This window comes from Lynx rufus, unplaced genomic scaffold, assembly GCF_022079265.1.
Source record: "Lynx rufus isolate CCGP_SWC_20201006 ecotype Redwood Valley unplaced genomic scaffold, mLynRuf1.p SCAF_24, whole genome shotgun sequence".
NCBI lineage: Eukaryota > Metazoa > Chordata > Mammalia > Carnivora > Felidae > Lynx > Lynx rufus.
This window is the reverse complement of record NW_025814839.1, coordinates 10,982,399-11,000,448: the sequence shown is the minus strand read 5'-3', so window position 1 is coordinate 11,000,448 and position 18,050 is coordinate 10,982,399. Positions and strand designations below refer to the sequence as shown.

The following is an 18,050-nucleotide window of genomic DNA, read 5'->3' as shown; positions in this document are numbered from 1 at the left end:
GTGCCTGCTTCTTCCACCTTCTCTGCCTTGCCTTTCAACATGTCTGCTAACCAGAGGTGGCCCAATAGGCCAGATTGGGAGGTTCTTTTGAACATCTAGATATGCTTAATGGAGGGCAAGAGGAATGGTCTTATGGTTCATTGAAAAGGAGCCCTAGGGCCGTCTGGGTGGCTCAGTTGGTTAAGCATCCAACTCTTAATTTCATTTCAGGTCATGATCTCATGGTTCGTGGGTTCAAGCCCTGCGTTGGGCTCTGTGTGCTGACAGTGTGGAGCCTGCTTGTGATTCTCTCCCTCTCTCTGCCCCTCCCTTGCTTATGCTGCTCGCCCACTTGTGCTGTCTCTCTGTCTCAAAATAGATAAACTTTAAAACAAAAGAAAAGGAACCTGAGGTATGGTTCTGATTCTCAGCCATGACATTTGGCCATATATGTAACCTCTGAATCTGTTTCCCATTTCTGCAAAATGGGGAAAAGTGCCACCTACCCCATCCACCTCCATGAGTTGTCGTGAAGAGGGGCTCAAGACGAGGTGTGAAAGGGCTGTGGAACGTTACAGAGGGTTGTACAGGTAAATGAGAGGCATTAGAAAACTGTAGCACCTCTCCCTGAAGCAGCTTGTTAATAAGACACATTGATGAGCTCGTCCCTGGGAGCTTACCCAGCAGTCCTCTGGGGATGACTATGGAGTGGCCATCAGTGACTGCCTGAAGGGTAAGAACACTGAAACCTGATACATAATGGATAGTGGAATTGGACCCCCCTCAGAGTGTGGGTTTCATTGCTACCAAAATCATCTTTTTAAGATGCTTTATCAGGGGCTCCCTCCTTGGCTTATCTCCAGTGATTTCTTATTATCCCAGGTAGGTAAGTATACTTGTGTGTTAACGAGTGGCAGGGGTCAACTCTGGAGTGTTGTCTTTGTGGGACAGAATGCATCAGGAGCATGAGACCGTGTTTATTTTTCCAGCGTCTCGAATCTAGGTTTTTCCTTTACTCGTTGCCGATGTCAACCATACACATAGATCGTAGTTCATTCAGTTTCTCTAGGAGCTGCAGTAAGAGCTGGGAACAGGAAAGAGGACCTTGCCCTCATGGAGCTTACACTCTTGTGGAGGAGGTAGATGCCACACAGGTCTGCTAAGAAATGGTAAGACGAAGGTCACACAGCAGAAAGGCAGGTAGGAAGGAGGAAAGAGTGTGGTGCAGGGTGACAGTGGGAGGAGGCTTCAAAGGAGGCATCATATGAGCAGAGACCTGAAGGATATGAAGGAACAAATCATGCCCAGATCAGGGGTTAGAACATTCTCAGGAGAGGAACAGCAATATAGTTCTGAATGTGGTGTCAGCAAGCTTAAAAAGCTATTCTAATTAAAAAAAAAAAATTCAAAATGGGACAGACATAGAAGGCTACACCAGTTTCCCTCCCTAGCCACCTGGGTCCATCTATTACTAATTCCTTGTGTGTGTGGATACATTCTCTGTATATACTGCTGAACAGGGTTTCTTATATAGTAGCATACTAAACATACTTTTTTCTTTCACCTTGTTTTTTTCTCTAAGCAGATTTAGAATTTGTTCCAGCATAGCATATAAAGAGGTTTTTTTCTTTTTCTGTTTATTATTTTCTAAAAATGTTTATTTATTTATTTTGGAGAGAGAGCATAAGCTGGGGAGGGGCAGAGAGAGAGGGAGACAAAGAATCCAAAGCAAACTCCAAGCTCTGGGCTGTCAGCACAGATCCTCACGCGGGGCTCAAACGCACCAACCGCGAGATCATGACCTGAGCTGAAGTCGGATGCTTAACCGACTGAGCCACCCCGGTGCCCCTCTCTTTCTTTTTTTAAATGTTTATTTATTTACTTTGAGAGAGAGCACACATGTGTGCATAAGTGGGGGAGGGGCAGAGAGAGAGAGAAAGAATCCCAAGCAGGCTCCATGCTGACAGCATGGAGCCCGATGTGGGGCTTGAACCCACGAACCATGATATAACCTGAGCTGAAATCAAGAGTCTGACGCTCAACTGACTGAGCCACTCAGTTGCCCCAAGAATTTCTCATTCTTGATGACTGTTTACTGATCCTCTGAGTGGAGGTATGGCAGTATATATAACTAATCCCCTGTTGGTGGCCATTTTTGTTGTTTACTGTTTTTTTTATAGTAAAAGACAGTAAACAACAAAAATGACCATTAGTAGGCCTCTGAAGAACCTCATGCACCTGTTGTTTTGTGCATGTGCAAATGGAGTACAGCCGACTTCTTAAGCACACGCTTTTTGTTAGGGTAGTAATTCAGACTGCTCACCAGTGATGGGTGTTTGTGGCACATAAAGTCTGAGGTTTTTTAGTTGAGCACCTATTACGTGTTTCACTCTGGGTTGGACAGTGAGCTCCACAGTCTGGGATCATCCTGTCGGTCTTCACTTCCATATCCAAAGTGCCCAGCATCGTGCCTGCCCTTTAGTCAGTATTCAGTAAGTATTTGTGGAATTAATGAAGGAAAAGTCAAGGCAGATATGAAACAGGATGCTTATCCTTTTCCTGCATGAGACTTACCTCACTGGAATTATATATTCTAGTGTGTTTATTTTGTAGTGTCTTTTTCTCTCTCTGGACTCTAAAGTGCATGAAAGTAGGGACCATGTCTGTCTCTTTTCTCTGTGTGTTTTCATTGTCTGACTCCTAGGTGCTCAACAAATACTTATTAATGGCGTGTTTGAGTGAACAGATGTAATTCTGGGACAGGGCCATTTGGGGGTGGGGGAGGGAAGAGGATCTCGCTGGAGTTGAGCAGGCCTGATGAAGGTCTTGGGCAGGCGGTGAGGGTCAGGGGGCCTCCACTCACGTTTCACGTCCTGACTCGAACCTGTCCCGGCCCTGACAGGTCGAGGTGCAGTGCCTGCTTCTGTTGGAGGTGCTGGGTGGCTCCCACAGGCACGCCGTCGATGGTGCTGTGAAGAAGCTCAGCAAGCTGTGGAAAGAGGTGACGGGAGGCATGGTGGGTGGTGCACACTGCTTCTGTGCCACCCTCCACCATGTGACACACCTGCTTTATACTTTCCTCTTCAGAACCCTGGGCTGGTGGAGCAGTACTTGTCAGCCATTCTCAGCCTGGAACCCAACCAGAACTATGCAGGCATGCTGGGGCTGCTGGTGCAGTTTTGTACAAGCCACAAGGAGATGGATGTGGTCAACCGGCACAAGGCAGGTGGTCTCACTGGAAGTGAGGAGGGGGATCTTATCTGGTCCTTGTGGCCCCAGCCCCTGGCCTTCTCTGAAGCCTGTTGGTTTTCTCATATGAGACTCTGTCCTTTCTCCCTGATATATGAAGTTTGAGGAGCTGGGAAAGTTTTCCCTCCAGCTCTGGCTTGGGGTGAATCCTGGCATAGTTATTGGGATGATAATTTGCCTGTTCATGTAATGATTTAGTCTCCCACAACTGAGCAGTTGCTATGTGCCAAGCACTGGGCCAGCTGTTGGGGTTGCAGCAGTGATCCAGGGAGGTATGATCCCTGCCTCTGGGGAACTGAGTGTGAGGAGTCTGCCATCAGACAGATAGGTCATCTGATTATATCTGTGATAAGAGCTACAAAGGAAAGGGGCAGGAAGCAGTAATACTCTATATTGGGGCACCTGACAGAGGGCATGGGTCACGGGTACAGCTCTATTAAAGAAACTTAAAGGGTGAATAGGTGTTAGCAAGGTCAGGAGGTGAGGAGGGGTATTTTGGTTTATTTATTTATTTATTAAAAAAAATTTTTTTTTAACGTTTATTTATTTTTGAGACAGAGACAGAGCATGAACGGGGGAGGGTCAGAGAGAGAGGGAGACACAGAATCTGAAACAGGCTCCAGGCTCTGAGCTGTCAGCACAGAGCCCGATGCGGGGCTTGAACTCACGGAGTGTGAGATCGTGACCTGAGCCGAAGTCGGCCGCCCAACCGACTGAGCCACCCAGGCGCCCCAAGGAGGGGTATTTTGGGCAGAGAAAGCCAGGCAGAGGAAGTGAGTGGGGTTGGAGAGGTGTGAGTGGTAGCCGCAGGTCAGCAGGCAGCCTGGGAGCCAGGCCAACGACTTTGGACTGGATCCTAGCAGCTCTGGAAAGCTGTGGAAGGTTTTAAAATGATGAATGGTATGATCAGTGAGCCCTCCGTATGTGATGCTGAAATTTAGGCACTGATTTGTATTTTATTTATTTATTCATGTATGCATGTATGTATTTTATTTTTTATGGATTTGTAGTTTTTAGAGGCACTCCCACAAAAGGGATCTTTTAGGCCGGTGATGAGATACTCAGAATATTGGTCTGACCAGTCTTTGTACTCTGTAGAGTGCCCTATTGGATTTTTATATGAAGAACATCCTGATGAGCAAAGTAAAGCCTCAGAAGTATCTATTGGTGAGTGAGAAGTAGACCTTACCTGGACAAGCTAAATCCCATTTAAATTCTTATTCAGAGCTGTCCTGTATTCTTGGTCTGTTCCCATGAAGTCTGGGTGCCTGACTCCTTTCTCTTTGTAGGATAACTGTGCCCCTCTGCTTCGATACATGTCTCACTCGGAATTTAAGGATCTGATACTGCCCACCATACAGAAGTCCTTACTGAGAAGTCCAGAGAATGTTATTGAAAGTAGGTCGCTGCCAGACAGGATGGTGGGAGGGAGCTGGGTTGCCTGATGAGTTGCATCTCTGGTGCCTGGCCGCAGAAGTGGTGGGGATGGAGTGAAGGATGTATTCACTGTTTACCTCATCGGGACCTTGGGAGAGAGATCAGGGACCCTTTTGAGAATATGTGGAAAGTCATGGGCCCTCTTGCTAAAAGGACGTACAAAAGTATATCGGCCTGGAATACTGCAAACAATTTTAGTTAGAGGTCCAAGAACCTTCTGGAAACCATTCAGGTGAAGAACATCTGCTCTAGACAGTTTGAAATTGTTGTGGAGGTGGCACTTGAAACTATAGGGGCAAAGGTGTGACCACTCACATGACTTTATGGAGATGAAGAATGGTTGCTTTGGTGTGGCGCATTGGCTGGGGAGTAGGGCAGAAGTAGGCATTTATACCTAACATAGACATGGTGTGTATTTTCTGTCTTCCTTAGCTATCTCCAGTCTGCTGGCGTCAGTGACTCTTGATCTCAGCCAGTATGCCCTGGACATCGTGAAAGGACTGGCTAGTGAGTATCCTGACCCCTTTCCAGCCCCTGGGATGGCACCTGGGGTTTTGGATGTATTTTCCCAATTATTTTAGGAAAAAGGGCAGGGACAGCTCAGTCTAGAAATAAATTACATTTGGGACACCTGGCTGGCTCAGTTAGAGTGTGCAGCTCCTAATCTCAGGGTTGTGAGTTTGATACCCATGTTGGGGGTAGAAATTACTTTAAAATCTTAAGAAAGAAAGAAACTACGTTTGCAAAATTTCTTTCTTGATACTCTTTTAATGTTTGTTTATTTGAGAGAGGGAGAGGGAGAGGGAGAGAGAGAGAGAGAGAGAGAAAGAATGTGAGCAGGGGAGGGGCAGAGAGAGAGGGAGGCAGAGAATCCGAAGCAGGCTCCAGGCTCCAACCTGTCAGCACAGAGCCCAATGTTGGGCTTGAACTCACAAACCGTGAGATCGTGATCTGAGCCAAAGTTGGACACTTAACCCACTGAGCTACCTAGGTGCCCCGAGCTTCTTTATAACGAGAACACCCAGCTCATGGATGGAAGAATTAGGAACATGGAAAGACAAAGATGAAAGCTTGGATCCTCAGCTCTCAGCACTTTCTGAGCTGCAGCTCTCTGTGTCCAGGTCAGCTGAAGTCCAACAGTCCCCGCCTGATGGATGAGGCTGTGCTGGCACTGCGGAACCTGGCTCGCCAGTGCAGTGACTCTTCTGCGACAGAAGCCCTGACCAGGCACCTGTTTGCTATCCTTGGTGGTGAGTAAGCCTTCCTGGCCATGAGAATGGCTGAGCTGTGGGGCCGGAACCTGCCTAGGACTTGGGGCTCTGAGTCTGCTTATGTCAAGGCCGTGTGGCCAGGAGAAGGCTCTTAGTAGAATGAGACATGGGAAGTGAACATAAACATGCACAGGGCAGTGTAGATGGGGGCGATCTCTTTTTTTTTTTTTTAAGCGTAGACATTATTGTATGCATAAAGGGAAACACTAGAGGGAAATACCCCAGAATGTTCATAATGTCTTTGGGTAGTGGGCATGTGGGTGAGTTTTAAATGCTTTCCTTTATATTTTTTGTTTCTCAAATTTTCTGTAAGAGCAAAACTACTGTTCTAATCAGGAAAAAGTCTAGGAAATGTTATAAACCCAGCTTCACAATAGAAAGTCTATTTCTGGAATCAGAGGCTGTCTCTTGGTGTCACACACATGACCACATTAATCACCCCCATGGGAAACGTGGCAGACGTGGAGTTTGAATCTTTGCCGTCTCTCCTCTCAGGCTCGGAGGGAAAACTGACCATTGTAGCCCAGAAGATCAGCGTCCTCTCAGGTATAGTAAGGCAGGTCTGTCATTGGATCTTGACTCCTCTGATAATCCTGGACATCCCAGCCTGGCTTCCAGGACTCTGCTGCCTGCCTGTGTGGCAGGTGGGACTTGTTTGGGTCTAGCGAGAGGGAGGCCTGGCTTCCCTAAAAGGCAGGTCATCTGGAGGGGGGATTGAGGGAAAGGCACTAATGGCCAGAGGAGAGGCATGGCCGCTAGGGAAGTGGGCAGTGGCAGGAAGACTCCTGTGTTTGTGGTTTTGTGCTGAGCAGGAAATCCCCTGCCTTACAGGGATCGGGAGTGTCAGTCATCACGTGGTGTCTGGGCCTTCTAGTCAAGTCCTGAATGGGACTGTGGCTGAGCTGTTCATTCCATTCCTCCAGCAAGAAGGTAACTGTGCTGCATGGTAAGGATGCAATCTGGATCCCCTCTTGACTCCGGTTTTCACAGCCAGAGCTGCCTGCCATGAACCCCTTCTGAAGGCAGACCTCCCCTGAAGCATCACGGCTTCCTCCCCCTTGTACCCTTGCTTGCTTTCGGGTGCTGGTGGCAGCGATTGGACATGGGCCTGAGATGCTGAACTGACTGGATTTCTGCTTCTTGCCCTAGTTCATGAAGGCACCTTGGTGCACGCTGTCTCTGTCCTGGCTCTCTGGTGTAACCGGTTCACCACGGAAGTGCCCAAGAAGCTCACCGAATGGTTCAAGAAAGCCTTCAGCCTTAAAACCTCCACCTCTGCAGTGCGGCATGCCTACCTGCAGTGCATGCTGGCCTGCTTCCGAGGTGAGATGCCTCCCCTGCAGGGGTGACCGAGTCTTCTGGGCATTGTCACCGTCCCCAGCTTTCCCATTCAGTCCAGCTTACTTTGCACCACTTCTTTGAGCCTCTGGGAGCCTCGGGCTTAATCATCCACAAAGCCTGGATCAGTGCCCAGTCTTCACAGCAGACTTTGACTTCTCTCCCATATCACACCTTCAAGTTACAAAGCTTCATTCAGAGAGGACCCAGGACTATAACCTGTCACTATATTATCTGAAATCTTGGGCAAAGGATTGTGAGTTGGCTGATTGAAAAAGTCCAACTTCATGGATACTTTACGTTGGACTTACTGGAAAGCAAGCACTGCCCTTTCTCAGGGCTGACAAACCTGTCATTTGGGCATGGGCATCTACCTCTTTCCCAGGCAAAGCTGGGGGAAACTTTCCAATCTGCATAGGATCTATGATCGCCTTGATTTCCAAGGTAGAAATCTCTAGTGTTAATTTCTACCTCTCGTATAGGCTATACTTCTTTTAAATTTTTTTCTTTTTAATTTTTATAGAGAGAGGACATGAGCTGGGGAGAGGGGCAGAGGGAGAGAGAGAGAGAATTTTAAGCAGGCTTCCCACTCAGTGCAGAGCCTGACACAGGGCTCACTCCCATGACCCTGGGATCATGATCTGAGCCAAAATCGGGAGTGGGATGCTCAACCTACTAAGTCACCCAGGCACCCCTAGGCTAGTATTTCTTTTTTTAAAAAGCTTACGCTTGTGATGAGCTGTGTTTAAAGAAATGTCTAGGAGATTCCACAGAAGGGTGTCCCTTATCTATAGGGCCTGTACTCTCTATGTCAGTTTACAGTTTTGCTGCATTGACCAATCTTGATTTAGATTGAGTTCTAGATAGCAGAGACTTGGTTTAAACTAGTCTCTTCAGCTTGAGCTGTTTCTACTTGCCACTTTTAAAGTACACATAATATAAAAGAAACCATTAAAATAAACATTTTTTTAGATTCAAATTCATGACCTCATCCAAATGAAATATGTGTTTTATTGTAAAATGTTCTTATATAACACTTTAATAGTTAAGAAAACATCGGTTTAGCTGTACTTTTTAACAGAATTCTACTTAAAAAAAATTTTTTTTTAAATTTTAACCAAGTGGGTTTAGTTAATAGGTCAATAGGTTGGTTCTGGTTTTGGAATTTGGGTCGTGAGCTTGTCTGGTGTAGGGGAAGAGCCCCAGAAAGAAATTGCTAGGTTTGCGATAGGCCCTGGCTCTCCTCTGACCAGCTATGTGCCCTTGGGCAACTTACTTAACCTGTCTCCGTCTCTTTCCTTACCCATCAACGGATAACTGAACTATTGGATTTGCAGTGATCCTTCTAGGTCTAACATTGTGGTTGTTGGGTTTGCTTCTAGTTCCCCTACTTCACAGCATTTGACAGGGTAACTGAAGGGCTTTAGCATTTCAGACCTCAGTGGATAATTCCTTTCTTGAGTAATCTTGTCACCCCTGACAAGGAGTTTTGTAAATTGCTGGTCCTCTCTCCACAGGTGACACACTATTGCAGGCCCTGGACTTACTGCCTTTGCTCATCCAGACAGTGGAGAAGGCAGCCTCCCAGAGCACTCAGGTTCCCACAGTCACTGAAGGGGTTGCTGCAGCCTTGCTGCTCTCGAAGCTTTCGGTGGCTGACTCGCAGGCTGGTAAGGGTCTAAGCTTGTCCAGGATGGTAGCAGATGACGCCTCATTCATAGTCCTTGGGAGGAGTGTCTTGATGTTTAGGATTTCACAGGATCAGCTTGGTCACCACCACACTGGGGCAGCCACAGGGATGCCTCAGGGTCACACTAGGGATGTGTGCAGGGATGAATCTTAGGGTCACACTAGGAGATGGGAATACAGCCAGTGACTCTTGTCACTGTCCTCCTTTGCACTTTTGCTCAAGTGCTCTGGGACAGGGTTTGTATATAATGTCCAGACTGACCTGCGTTTAGTATAGTGGGACTTTTTTAGAGTGTACCTTGAAAAGCTTCCCCCTAGCCAGTCTTCTTCTACTGAAGATACTGAATATGCCTTGGAAAAGATTCCAAATTGGCACATCCAAAAGAGCTTTCTCTTTCTTTTTGTGGCTTCCTGGTATTCCATGCTTGCTTTAGTGCATGTCCTACTCTGGCTGCAGACATATGTGAACTTATTCCTGTGGTTAGAAATGGAGTTCAGCTCTTCTATACCATTGGGTGCCGTCTGTGTAAATTCCAGAACCCTGCGCTGCCTTGGCAGGAAGGCAGAGATGAACATGACCGCGATTCCACAAATTTTAAGCTGCTTTACTCTAGTGAGAGGAGATGCAAAAGTATGTCCGTTGTTTGAGGTAAAATGTGGCAGTAAAGCAGTTTTGAAGAAGGGATTCCTTTTGGTTTAGGTGCTGGCTGTCAGGAAAGGCTTCACAAAGGAGCCTTTGGACTAGGGTCCTGAAGGAAGGATTTCACCAGCTGGAAGGGTGTGAGTTCAGATCAGCCTCAGCCAGGGAGAGCACGATGTGTGAACAAGTGTTTCAGCCTGGCAGCTGGAGTAGGTGGGACTTCAGGTGGGAGATGTTTGCCTGGGCCTCTGTAGGCAGCAGATGGTTTTCATGTAGGCATTGACACCAGAAGGACTGGTTAGTTCTCAGAATGGGGAGGGGGTGGGCAGTGAGGCTAGGGGTGACCCATCCATGCTGGGGGAGCATTGCTGCCTGCTGCAAAGCAGGGTCTGTCCACGTAGCTGGCCCCAGCAGCTTCAGGATGGAGGGGACCAACCCTGGCAGATGGAGTGAGCTATGTCATGGAGTGACCTTTTGTTTCTTGCAGAGGCCAAACTGAGTGGTTTCTGGCAGCTGATTGTAGATGAGAAGAAACAGATTTTCACTTCTGAGAAATTCCTGCTCATGGCTTCAGAGGATGGTGAGTGACTTAGTTGGACTTTCTTGAACTTGAGGTTGGGCCCGAGTCTCCCTGGCGGGTCTTCAGAGAGGACCCTTCCCTGACTGCCTGTTGCCTCGACCAGTCAGCTAAGCAAAAACTGGACCAGAGTGCTGTGGTCAGCAGCTGGGCTGTCAGTCACCGTGGGAATGAATGCACCCCTGTGGGGCTTGGAAGGCTGGGGAATGGGGGAGTTGGTAGATTTGTGGAGACAGAGTGCTAATGGTTGTGAGGCTGCAATATTAGGTTTAATTATAGCTGATTGGGTAATTGGTGCTGTCTCGGAGGTTTTCTTGTGTTATTACAAGGCAGCTGAGAAACTGGTGGAGTGTGGCTGGCTGCACTCCCCCACCAGGAGACACAAAACTACTGGTTTCTCTCCCTGCAGAGAAGGAACAGTTGATCTTTAAATGTAGGTTTAAAATTCTAGGTTGCCTTAGGGGTGTCTGCTGCTAATCAGTGATTTGAAAAGTCTTTTGATTCACAAATCACAACATTCAATTACAAACGAGCTGAAACTGTTAGTCACTTCCTGATTTAAAAAAAAATTAGTTCTTGTATAGGAAATACACTCACATAATTCAAAAATAAAAGATCCAAGAGGGCCTACGTTGAAAATCATACCCCTGCTTTGATCTCTGGCCACCCAATGTCCCTGGCCATGGAGAACCAGTTATATTAGCCTCTGTGTATCCTTGATATTTTATACTTTATACCAGCAAATGTCTTTTTGTGTTAGTTCTTCACCTTTTTTACACAAATGGTAGCCTGCCTGCCATACACATTGTGCTATGTAGATTTGGCAATCATTCTACTTCAGTATGTGAGTGTCCTCACCCTCTTTTTTAGAACTGCATAGTAATTTTTAATTAGAATGAAGCGTTATATTTTTAATCAGTCCAAAATACTTGTGTACATTGTCAGCAAAAAAGGAACTTCAGATCCAGCGATAATCACATTTACGTTTTGGTGTTCATTTTCCAGGCCTTTTCAGTTCCTTCTGGATGCGTTCTGTATTTTAAAAACACTTCTGCTGTTTGTCTCCCCTCCTAGCCCTGTGTACTGTGCTGCATCTGACAGAGAGACTTTTCCTTGATCACCCGCATAGACTCACAGGCAACAAAGTTCAGTACGTGAGGCCTGTTTACCTTCCCCTCGGGCCACATGGGGCAGACCGCGGCAGGAGCCTGAGAAACAGCGTGTGTGCAGGGTGGGAGGGCTGGCTGCGGAGAGCCCACATCCACCTTCCCCAGGGTGCTATGTCCTTGTGCTTGCAGGCAGTACCATCGGGCTCTGGTGGCCGTGCTCCTGAGTCGTACCTGGCGTGTGCGCAGGCAGGCCCAGCACACGGTCCGGAAGCTGCTGTCCTCTCTCGGGGGCTTTAAGCTGGCATTTGGACTCCTGGAGGAGCTGAAGGCTGTCCTCAGTTCTCACAAGGTGAGGGCAGCTGGGGTCCAGAACCTGGGGCTCACTGACCCACTTAGCCCACCCCAGTTATGCCATGGGAGTTCGTTGGTCTCTTCCTGTGCTGTTCTCACTGAGACACTTGTATGATGCCAGAATCTTCTGCCCTACCCTTGAAGCTCTGATAACATCTTATTTCATGTAATTTCTTTGTCTTTTCAGAGATGCTTTTCTTGTCAGAATTGTGACCTGTAGTTGAATCTTTTTATCACTAAGTAATGGAATAACACTTTCTTTTTAAAGCACTTTATAATTTTTAGAGCATTTGCAACCCATTCTCTCTCTTGCTTTTTTCACACTGCTGTTACAAGGCAGGTAGGCTATGGGGTGCTTGGGTGGCTCGGTCAGTTAACATCCAACTCTTGATCTCGGCTCAGGTCATGGTCCCAGGGCTGTGGGATCAGGCCCCACATTGGGCTCTGCACTGAGCATGGAGCCTACTTAAGATTCTCTCTCCCTTTGTCCCCTTCCCCTGCTCATGCATTCTCCCCCTCTCTCTCCCTTACTCTCAAAAAAAAAAAAACAACAAAAAAAAGCAGGCTAAATATCTTTATTTTATATGAATTGTCCAGGGTTCCAGCAGCTGAAATGACTTGCCCAGCGTCCCCCACCAGTGGGTGACAGAAGTGAGAGTAGACCCCAAAGACCAGGTCCCTTTTTAGCGCTCTTTGTACTCCGTGTCCCTCCCTCCCTAATCCCGCTTGAGGGATGTGGGCCAGTGACAGACTTGTGGTCTCTCTGGCTGGGTCTCCTGGACCAATTTCTGTGGCCACCTTTCTCCCCATGGGCTTTTTAGGTGCAGAGTCATTTGTGCTTCCTCCTTCCAGGCACATCTCACAGCCTGCAAGTCCCATGCAGGGAGCTGGGCATGTCTCTACTCCAGCAGGAACCCCAGAGAACACCATGTGTGAAAGGCAGCCGTGCCCCTGGCATCTTTGTCTCTTGTGTGCCAGGCCTGCACAGGGTGCTGAGTAGTGGGGGCTGATGAATTGTTTCCTTGCAGGTGCTACCTTTAGAGGCTCTGGTGACTGATGCTGGGGAGGTGACTGAGGCAGGCAAGGCCTATGTACCTCCGAGGGTCCTGCAGGAGGCTCTTTGTGTCATCTCTGGGGTGCCAGGACTGGAGGGTGACATTACCAACACTGAACAGCTGGCCCAGGAGATGCTGATCATCTCGCATCACCCATCCTTAGGTCTGTGCCTGGGGCGAGTGTGGGAGGGGCAGGGACTCCACTGGGCAGGATGAGGGTAGGTTGGGCAGAAGGCCTCAAATTGCTCCCCTTCTCTTCAGTGGCAGTGCAGTCTGGACTCTGGCCAGCGCTCCTCGCCAGGATGAAGATTGACCTCGAAGCCTTCATCACCAGGCACTTGGATCAGATCATCCCTAGGATCACCATGCAGAGTCCCCTGAACCAGGTGATTGGCATATGGACTAGTTCTGGCCTCACGTCAGAGTGTCAGAGGGAGGATTCAACGAAAGAGGTGCAGGTGTGGTGAAACGTGGCCTTGGACCCTTGGGTTGCAAGTGACAGAAAATGCAAACATGGTTTAAGCACAAGAGGGAGCTTCCTGCCTCTTCTCACTGCTGAGTCACAGGATATGACTGGCTCTGCACGATGCTGGCTACGGGGACTCAGATGTTATCTTCAGGACACTGTAGGTGGTGTCTCTCTTACTCTCTGCCATCTCTCTGTCTCTTCCATCTGTGTCTCGTCTCTGCTCTCCATGATGGGGGCTTCATTCTCCAACAGTCTCTTCCTTCCTGGTAGCAGGGCAGCTGACACACTTCCAGGCTTATAGGTTGTCCCTGTCAGCCCGAGTGAGAAAAGCTTGTGTTTTCCAATCATTTAAACTGGCATGGGGTCTCACTGCCCTTGTTGACCTGATTTGGGGCCTGTGCTTGTTTCTGAGCCTGTCCTTTTGGGCTGTGTCATATGCCCACCTCTGGAAAAGGTGGGGGCAGCTTCACTTGCACCACAGAGATTGAGAGTAGAGGAGTGTGTCACCCAGTCAGGGTGCTGGTACCAGAGCAAGCGGGAAATGCTTCCTGGGAAGGCAGGCACACACTCCTACTGTTTACGCTGGGGAGGGGGCAATGCTCAGAAAGAGCAGGCAGTGGCAAGAAGAAGAAGAGCTGGTAGCCAGGGTGTTTAGGCACGGCAGGACCCCTGTCCAGTGCCGGTCTTGGTGCATCCTGACCCTGTCTGTGTTTGACAGTCTTCCATGAATGCCATGGGCTCCCTCTCCGTCCTGTCCCCGGACCGGGTCCTTCCACAGCTCATCAGCACCATCACTGCCTCCGTGCAGAACCCTGCATTGCGCCAGGTGACACGGGAGGAGTTTGCCATTATGCAGACTCCTGCCGGCGAGCTGTATGACAAGTCTATCATCCAGAGGTGAGCCCCCACTCATGGGCTCAGTTGCCCCAAGCCTTAGTTTTCTTACCTATAAGAGAGAGAGGCCTCTGTTACAGGGTTGTTGCAAGGAGTCAATTAAACCACTTTTCCATTCGTTGGACAAGTACTGCTCTGTTCCAGGCACATGCTTAGGCTTGGGATACAAGAGCATTTCAAGTCTCTGGTACTTTCCTGGTGCATACAACTTCAAAGCTAGCTGGGGTTTCACTACTGGTGGGAGGCTGGAGGACCTGGTGGCTGTTTTGAAGCTGGCTGATCACCTGCTTTGATGTTTCAGTGCCCAGCAGGACAGCATAAAGAAGGCCAACATGAAGCGAGAGAACAAAGCTTATTCCTTTAAGGAGCAGATCATTGAGCTGGAGCTCAAGGAGGTGAGTACATGGAAGCATTATACGTGAGGTGGCTGCTGAGCTTTGTGGCCTCAGGCTGGTGACTTTCCCTGCTTTGTGTATACCGTTCCTTGGGGTCATCCTGAGGCCCATGGCACACTCTTCTGACCCCTCCACCAGTCCGGGGTCCCCCTACCACCCTTTTTACTTAACCCTTTCTTTAGCTTTTTCCACCCCTCAACTCAAGGAAGACAAATTTCTCTCTCTGCTGAGGGCCAATTCCTACCTTTCTCCCACCAAATGGTGTGACTTGATTCCATGCCTGTTACCCCACCTCCTAGAGGCTGGGACCCGTCTTTCCTCCTGAGAGAATGCATAGGGCCTGGCCCTATGTAGCTTTTGGGGAATTGTGTATTCGGCTTGTTAACCGAGCCGATTCTGACAGCAGAGCAGGTCCCTTTACCACACTGGGCCCTTTACCATACCTTGTCTCCCTTGTCCCCCTCTCAGGCAACCACTCTGCCCACCCAGTCCAGAGTAGACCCCACCCCTCTTCCCGCTTACTGTGCAGCATATTTCATTTCTTCATTTATAACCTTCATCCCGCTGTCAAGTCACCCTGTTCATGTTCATTGCTTGTCTTCGCCCACTAGATTGTGAGCTCCGTGAGGGCAGAGACTTGGCCTTCTTCCCCGCAGTATCCCCAGCATCTAGAGCAGTGCCTGGCGCAATGGAGGTGCTCAATAAATGCTTGTTGAATGAATGAGTGATTTCTTGGCCTTTTTTAGGCTCCAACTTATACTAGGGGAGAGCATCTGTGGGAGGGAGGCTGAGGTTTAGAATCTGAAGCTGCATGGGTAGGATACCCTTCCCAGCTCACTGAGGGACTTTTCATTTTTCTAACATATTGAAGGCTCTTCTTGCCTTTGTCAATAGAGAATGCAATAAGAAATTACTTCTCTACTGCTGTCTCCATCCTCTGGAAACCAGGTGGCTGTGGACTTTGTGGGAGGTGGGGGAGGCCACGTGGCAGGTTTGGGGGCCCCAAGTCACAGACTTTGGGCTGGCATGGTGCTGATTGTGGGACAGATCTCACTCCCTACTCTGTGGTAGGGAGGAGGTCTGTTCCCTGGAGACGGAATTGGTTTGCTCGTTGCCTTTAGGAGATAAAGAAGAAGAAAGGTATAAAAGAGGAGGTGCAGCTGACCAGTAAGCAGAAGGAGATGCTGCAGGCCCAGCTGGACAAGGAGGCGCAGGTCCGGAGGCGGCTGCAGGAGGTGAGTGGCTGCTGCTACCACAGGCTAGACCCGCCCCTTGCTGTCCGGAGCAGGCCCTGCTGACCTGCCTCCTCGGCCAACTCTGCTTGCAGCTGGACGGTGAGCTGGAGGCAGCGCTGGGCCTGCTGGACACCATCCTCGCCAAGAACCCATCTGGCCTGACCCAGTATATCCCTGTTTTGGTCGACTCTTTCCTGCCCTTGCTGAAATCTCCCCTGGCTGCTCCCAGGATCAAGAACCCTTTCCTGTCCTTGGCTGCCTGCGTCATGCCCCCTAGGCTCAAGGCTTTGGGTTAGTTCTTGTTTGCTGGCTGTGGATGGGGCCCACGGCAGCTCGGGAGGGGGTGGGGGATGCCCCTGAGCGCCTGTGGGGAGGTACACGGTGGTCTAGGCCAGCGACTTCTGTTTCCATAGGGAAGCAGCCTTGGAACCTCAAGCTGTATATCCTTGGGATCGACATGGAGCTCCCTCCTCTGTCCTCCCTCCTGTTTTATGTCTGTTGGTCCCTTCACTCTGAGTCCAGACTTCTAAACACTAATCAGTGTGGTCTTTCTGTAACAATTTTAAAACTAATCAGTCAGAAATTCAGTGGCAATGGGGTTGGTTTGATGCCACGTGGCTGGTCAGTGCAGCCCAGAGCTGCTGAGCAGCCACGTGTCCATGATGAGAGGTCTCTGTGACCCTTAGCTTTTTGTTAGCTATGGAGATACAAAGACCAGGTAGTGGCTGGGTGTTATGGTGGCCTCACTCTCATGGGTTAATGGCCTTAAGCAGACTTTCTAGCTTAAAGGGTATATTCCTATGGGTGTGAGGCTAGAATCTGGGAACAGTTCTGAGTGGAAAAGTTAGTTGGTGCTTATGGAGCCTGCCAAAACTGTTAATGGCTGGCTGGGCTTATTACATGGCTGGCTGGCTCCAAATGGGTAGAGCTTAACCCTTTCTGAACAACTCTGGGCTCACACTTTTAACTTCTTAGTGTTGGAAGGACAGCTCCTGCTGGCCTACATGCCTACATGCCCCCCCCCCCCCCCCCCGGTGCTGCCATGAACATGAAATGAGAAATTAGGTTTGGCACAGCAGAACTAGGATTAAGGGATAACGTGCCTCTACCTGGGGGCCCTGGTTTGTGCCCAGGCCGGATTCTGTGTCTTTGTATCGGTCATCCCCTTTGGGTCCCTTCTGTTGGACATAGGCACTTTGGTGAGCCATGTGACTTTACGCCTGCTGAAGCCAGAGTGTGCCCTGGATAAGTCATGGTGCCAGGAAGAGCTGTCGGTGGCCGTGAAGAGGGCGGTGACCCTGCTGCATAGCCACACCATCAGCAGCAGGGTGGGCAAGGGTGAGCCAGGTGAGGAACAGTGCAGGTAAGGGCAGCGGGCACGAGGCGGTATATGCCGGTGCAGCAAGTTCGTGAGCCTCAGTGTCCCCCAGGGCTTCCTGCAGCTGTGGCCTTGGGCGAGTCACTTTCCTTCTTGGCCTTCGTTTCCTCCTCTGAAAAATGGGGGGTTGGACCAGATGGAGAATTTCTGAGTCCTGGTATTCTGTGAGCTACTGTGACCCCTCCCCGCCTTGGGAGCCTGCTTCTTGTCACTGGAATCTACCTGTGTGTTTTACCTTTCTCATCCTGGAAGTGGGCAGTGTTTGGGGTAGGAGCATGATGGGCTGCAGAACCAGGCTACCAGCTTTCATCCCTGTCATCATATCCTGTGCTTCTGGGCATCAGAAGGAGCCTCCAGCCTCCTTCACCCCTCCGCCTGCTCACCTGGAGAATGGAAACTGAGGCGGCAGCTTGGCAGATGCCTGCAAGAGTGTGTCTGTTGCTTACTCTCACAGATGCTGCGCCACTGTCTGCGCCAGCCTTCTCCTTGGTCTTCCCGTTTCTAAAGATGGTGCTGACTGAGATGCCCCACCACAGCGAGGAGGAGGAAGAGCGCATGGCCCAGATTCTTCAGATCCTCACCGTCCATGCCCAACTGAGGGCCTCACCTAACAATCCCCCAGGGCGCGTGGATGAGGTTGGCAGGGGAGCTCGGCTCTATCCTTGGCTTGAGGCGGGTCAGGGAGGCAGGGGCTCTCCACACTTGGTTGGCCTATCACGGGTTCTGGTGGGGTAGTAGAGTGTGTGCATATATCTAGCGCAGCAGCCATTGGTGAGGAGAACCCAGATGTTCTCTTTAGTGCAGCACTGACAGCCTCAAAGAAGCTTACGGGTCTCTTGAGAGTTTCTGACTTGGAGAAGTTGAAGGATTTTTTATTAATTTATTGTGTGGTTTTTGTTTTTGTTTTTTTTGGTAATGTTTATTTACTCTGAGAACGTGCGAGCAGGCAAGCGGCAGAGGTAGAGGAAGAGAGAAAGAATCCCA

The 18,050-nt window shown here is 49.4% G+C and overlaps 1 protein-coding gene across 1 annotated transcript in view; it reads left to right on the top strand.

Moving 5' to 3' along the window:
- Window positions 1-18,050, top strand: part of GCN1 (GCN1 activator of EIF2AK4) — a 59,062-nt gene that overhangs the window by 11,234 nt on the left and 29,778 nt on the right. The window contains exons 7-27 of the mRNA XM_047088502.1: window positions 2,882-2,980; window positions 3,067-3,201; window positions 4,327-4,395; window positions 4,518-4,626; window positions 5,098-5,172; window positions 5,787-5,915; window positions 6,432-6,482; window positions 6,768-6,866; window positions 7,086-7,259; window positions 8,792-8,944; window positions 10,091-10,183; window positions 11,255-11,330; window positions 11,479-11,638; window positions 12,669-12,858; window positions 12,957-13,081; window positions 13,883-14,061; window positions 14,360-14,453; window positions 15,575-15,688; window positions 15,781-15,979; window positions 16,880-17,035; window positions 17,521-17,702. Coding sequence (XP_046944458.1) covers window positions 2,882-2,980; window positions 3,067-3,201; window positions 4,327-4,395; window positions 4,518-4,626; window positions 5,098-5,172; window positions 5,787-5,915; window positions 6,432-6,482; window positions 6,768-6,866; window positions 7,086-7,259; window positions 8,792-8,944; window positions 10,091-10,183; window positions 11,255-11,330; window positions 11,479-11,638; window positions 12,669-12,858; window positions 12,957-13,081; window positions 13,883-14,061; window positions 14,360-14,453; window positions 15,575-15,688; window positions 15,781-15,979; window positions 16,880-17,035; window positions 17,521-17,702 — 2,661 coding nt within the window. The remainder of the gene's footprint in view (window positions 1-2,881; window positions 2,981-3,066; window positions 3,202-4,326; window positions 4,396-4,517; window positions 4,627-5,097; window positions 5,173-5,786; window positions 5,916-6,431; window positions 6,483-6,767; window positions 6,867-7,085; window positions 7,260-8,791; window positions 8,945-10,090; window positions 10,184-11,254; window positions 11,331-11,478; window positions 11,639-12,668; window positions 12,859-12,956; window positions 13,082-13,882; window positions 14,062-14,359; window positions 14,454-15,574; window positions 15,689-15,780; window positions 15,980-16,879; window positions 17,036-17,520; window positions 17,703-18,050) is intronic.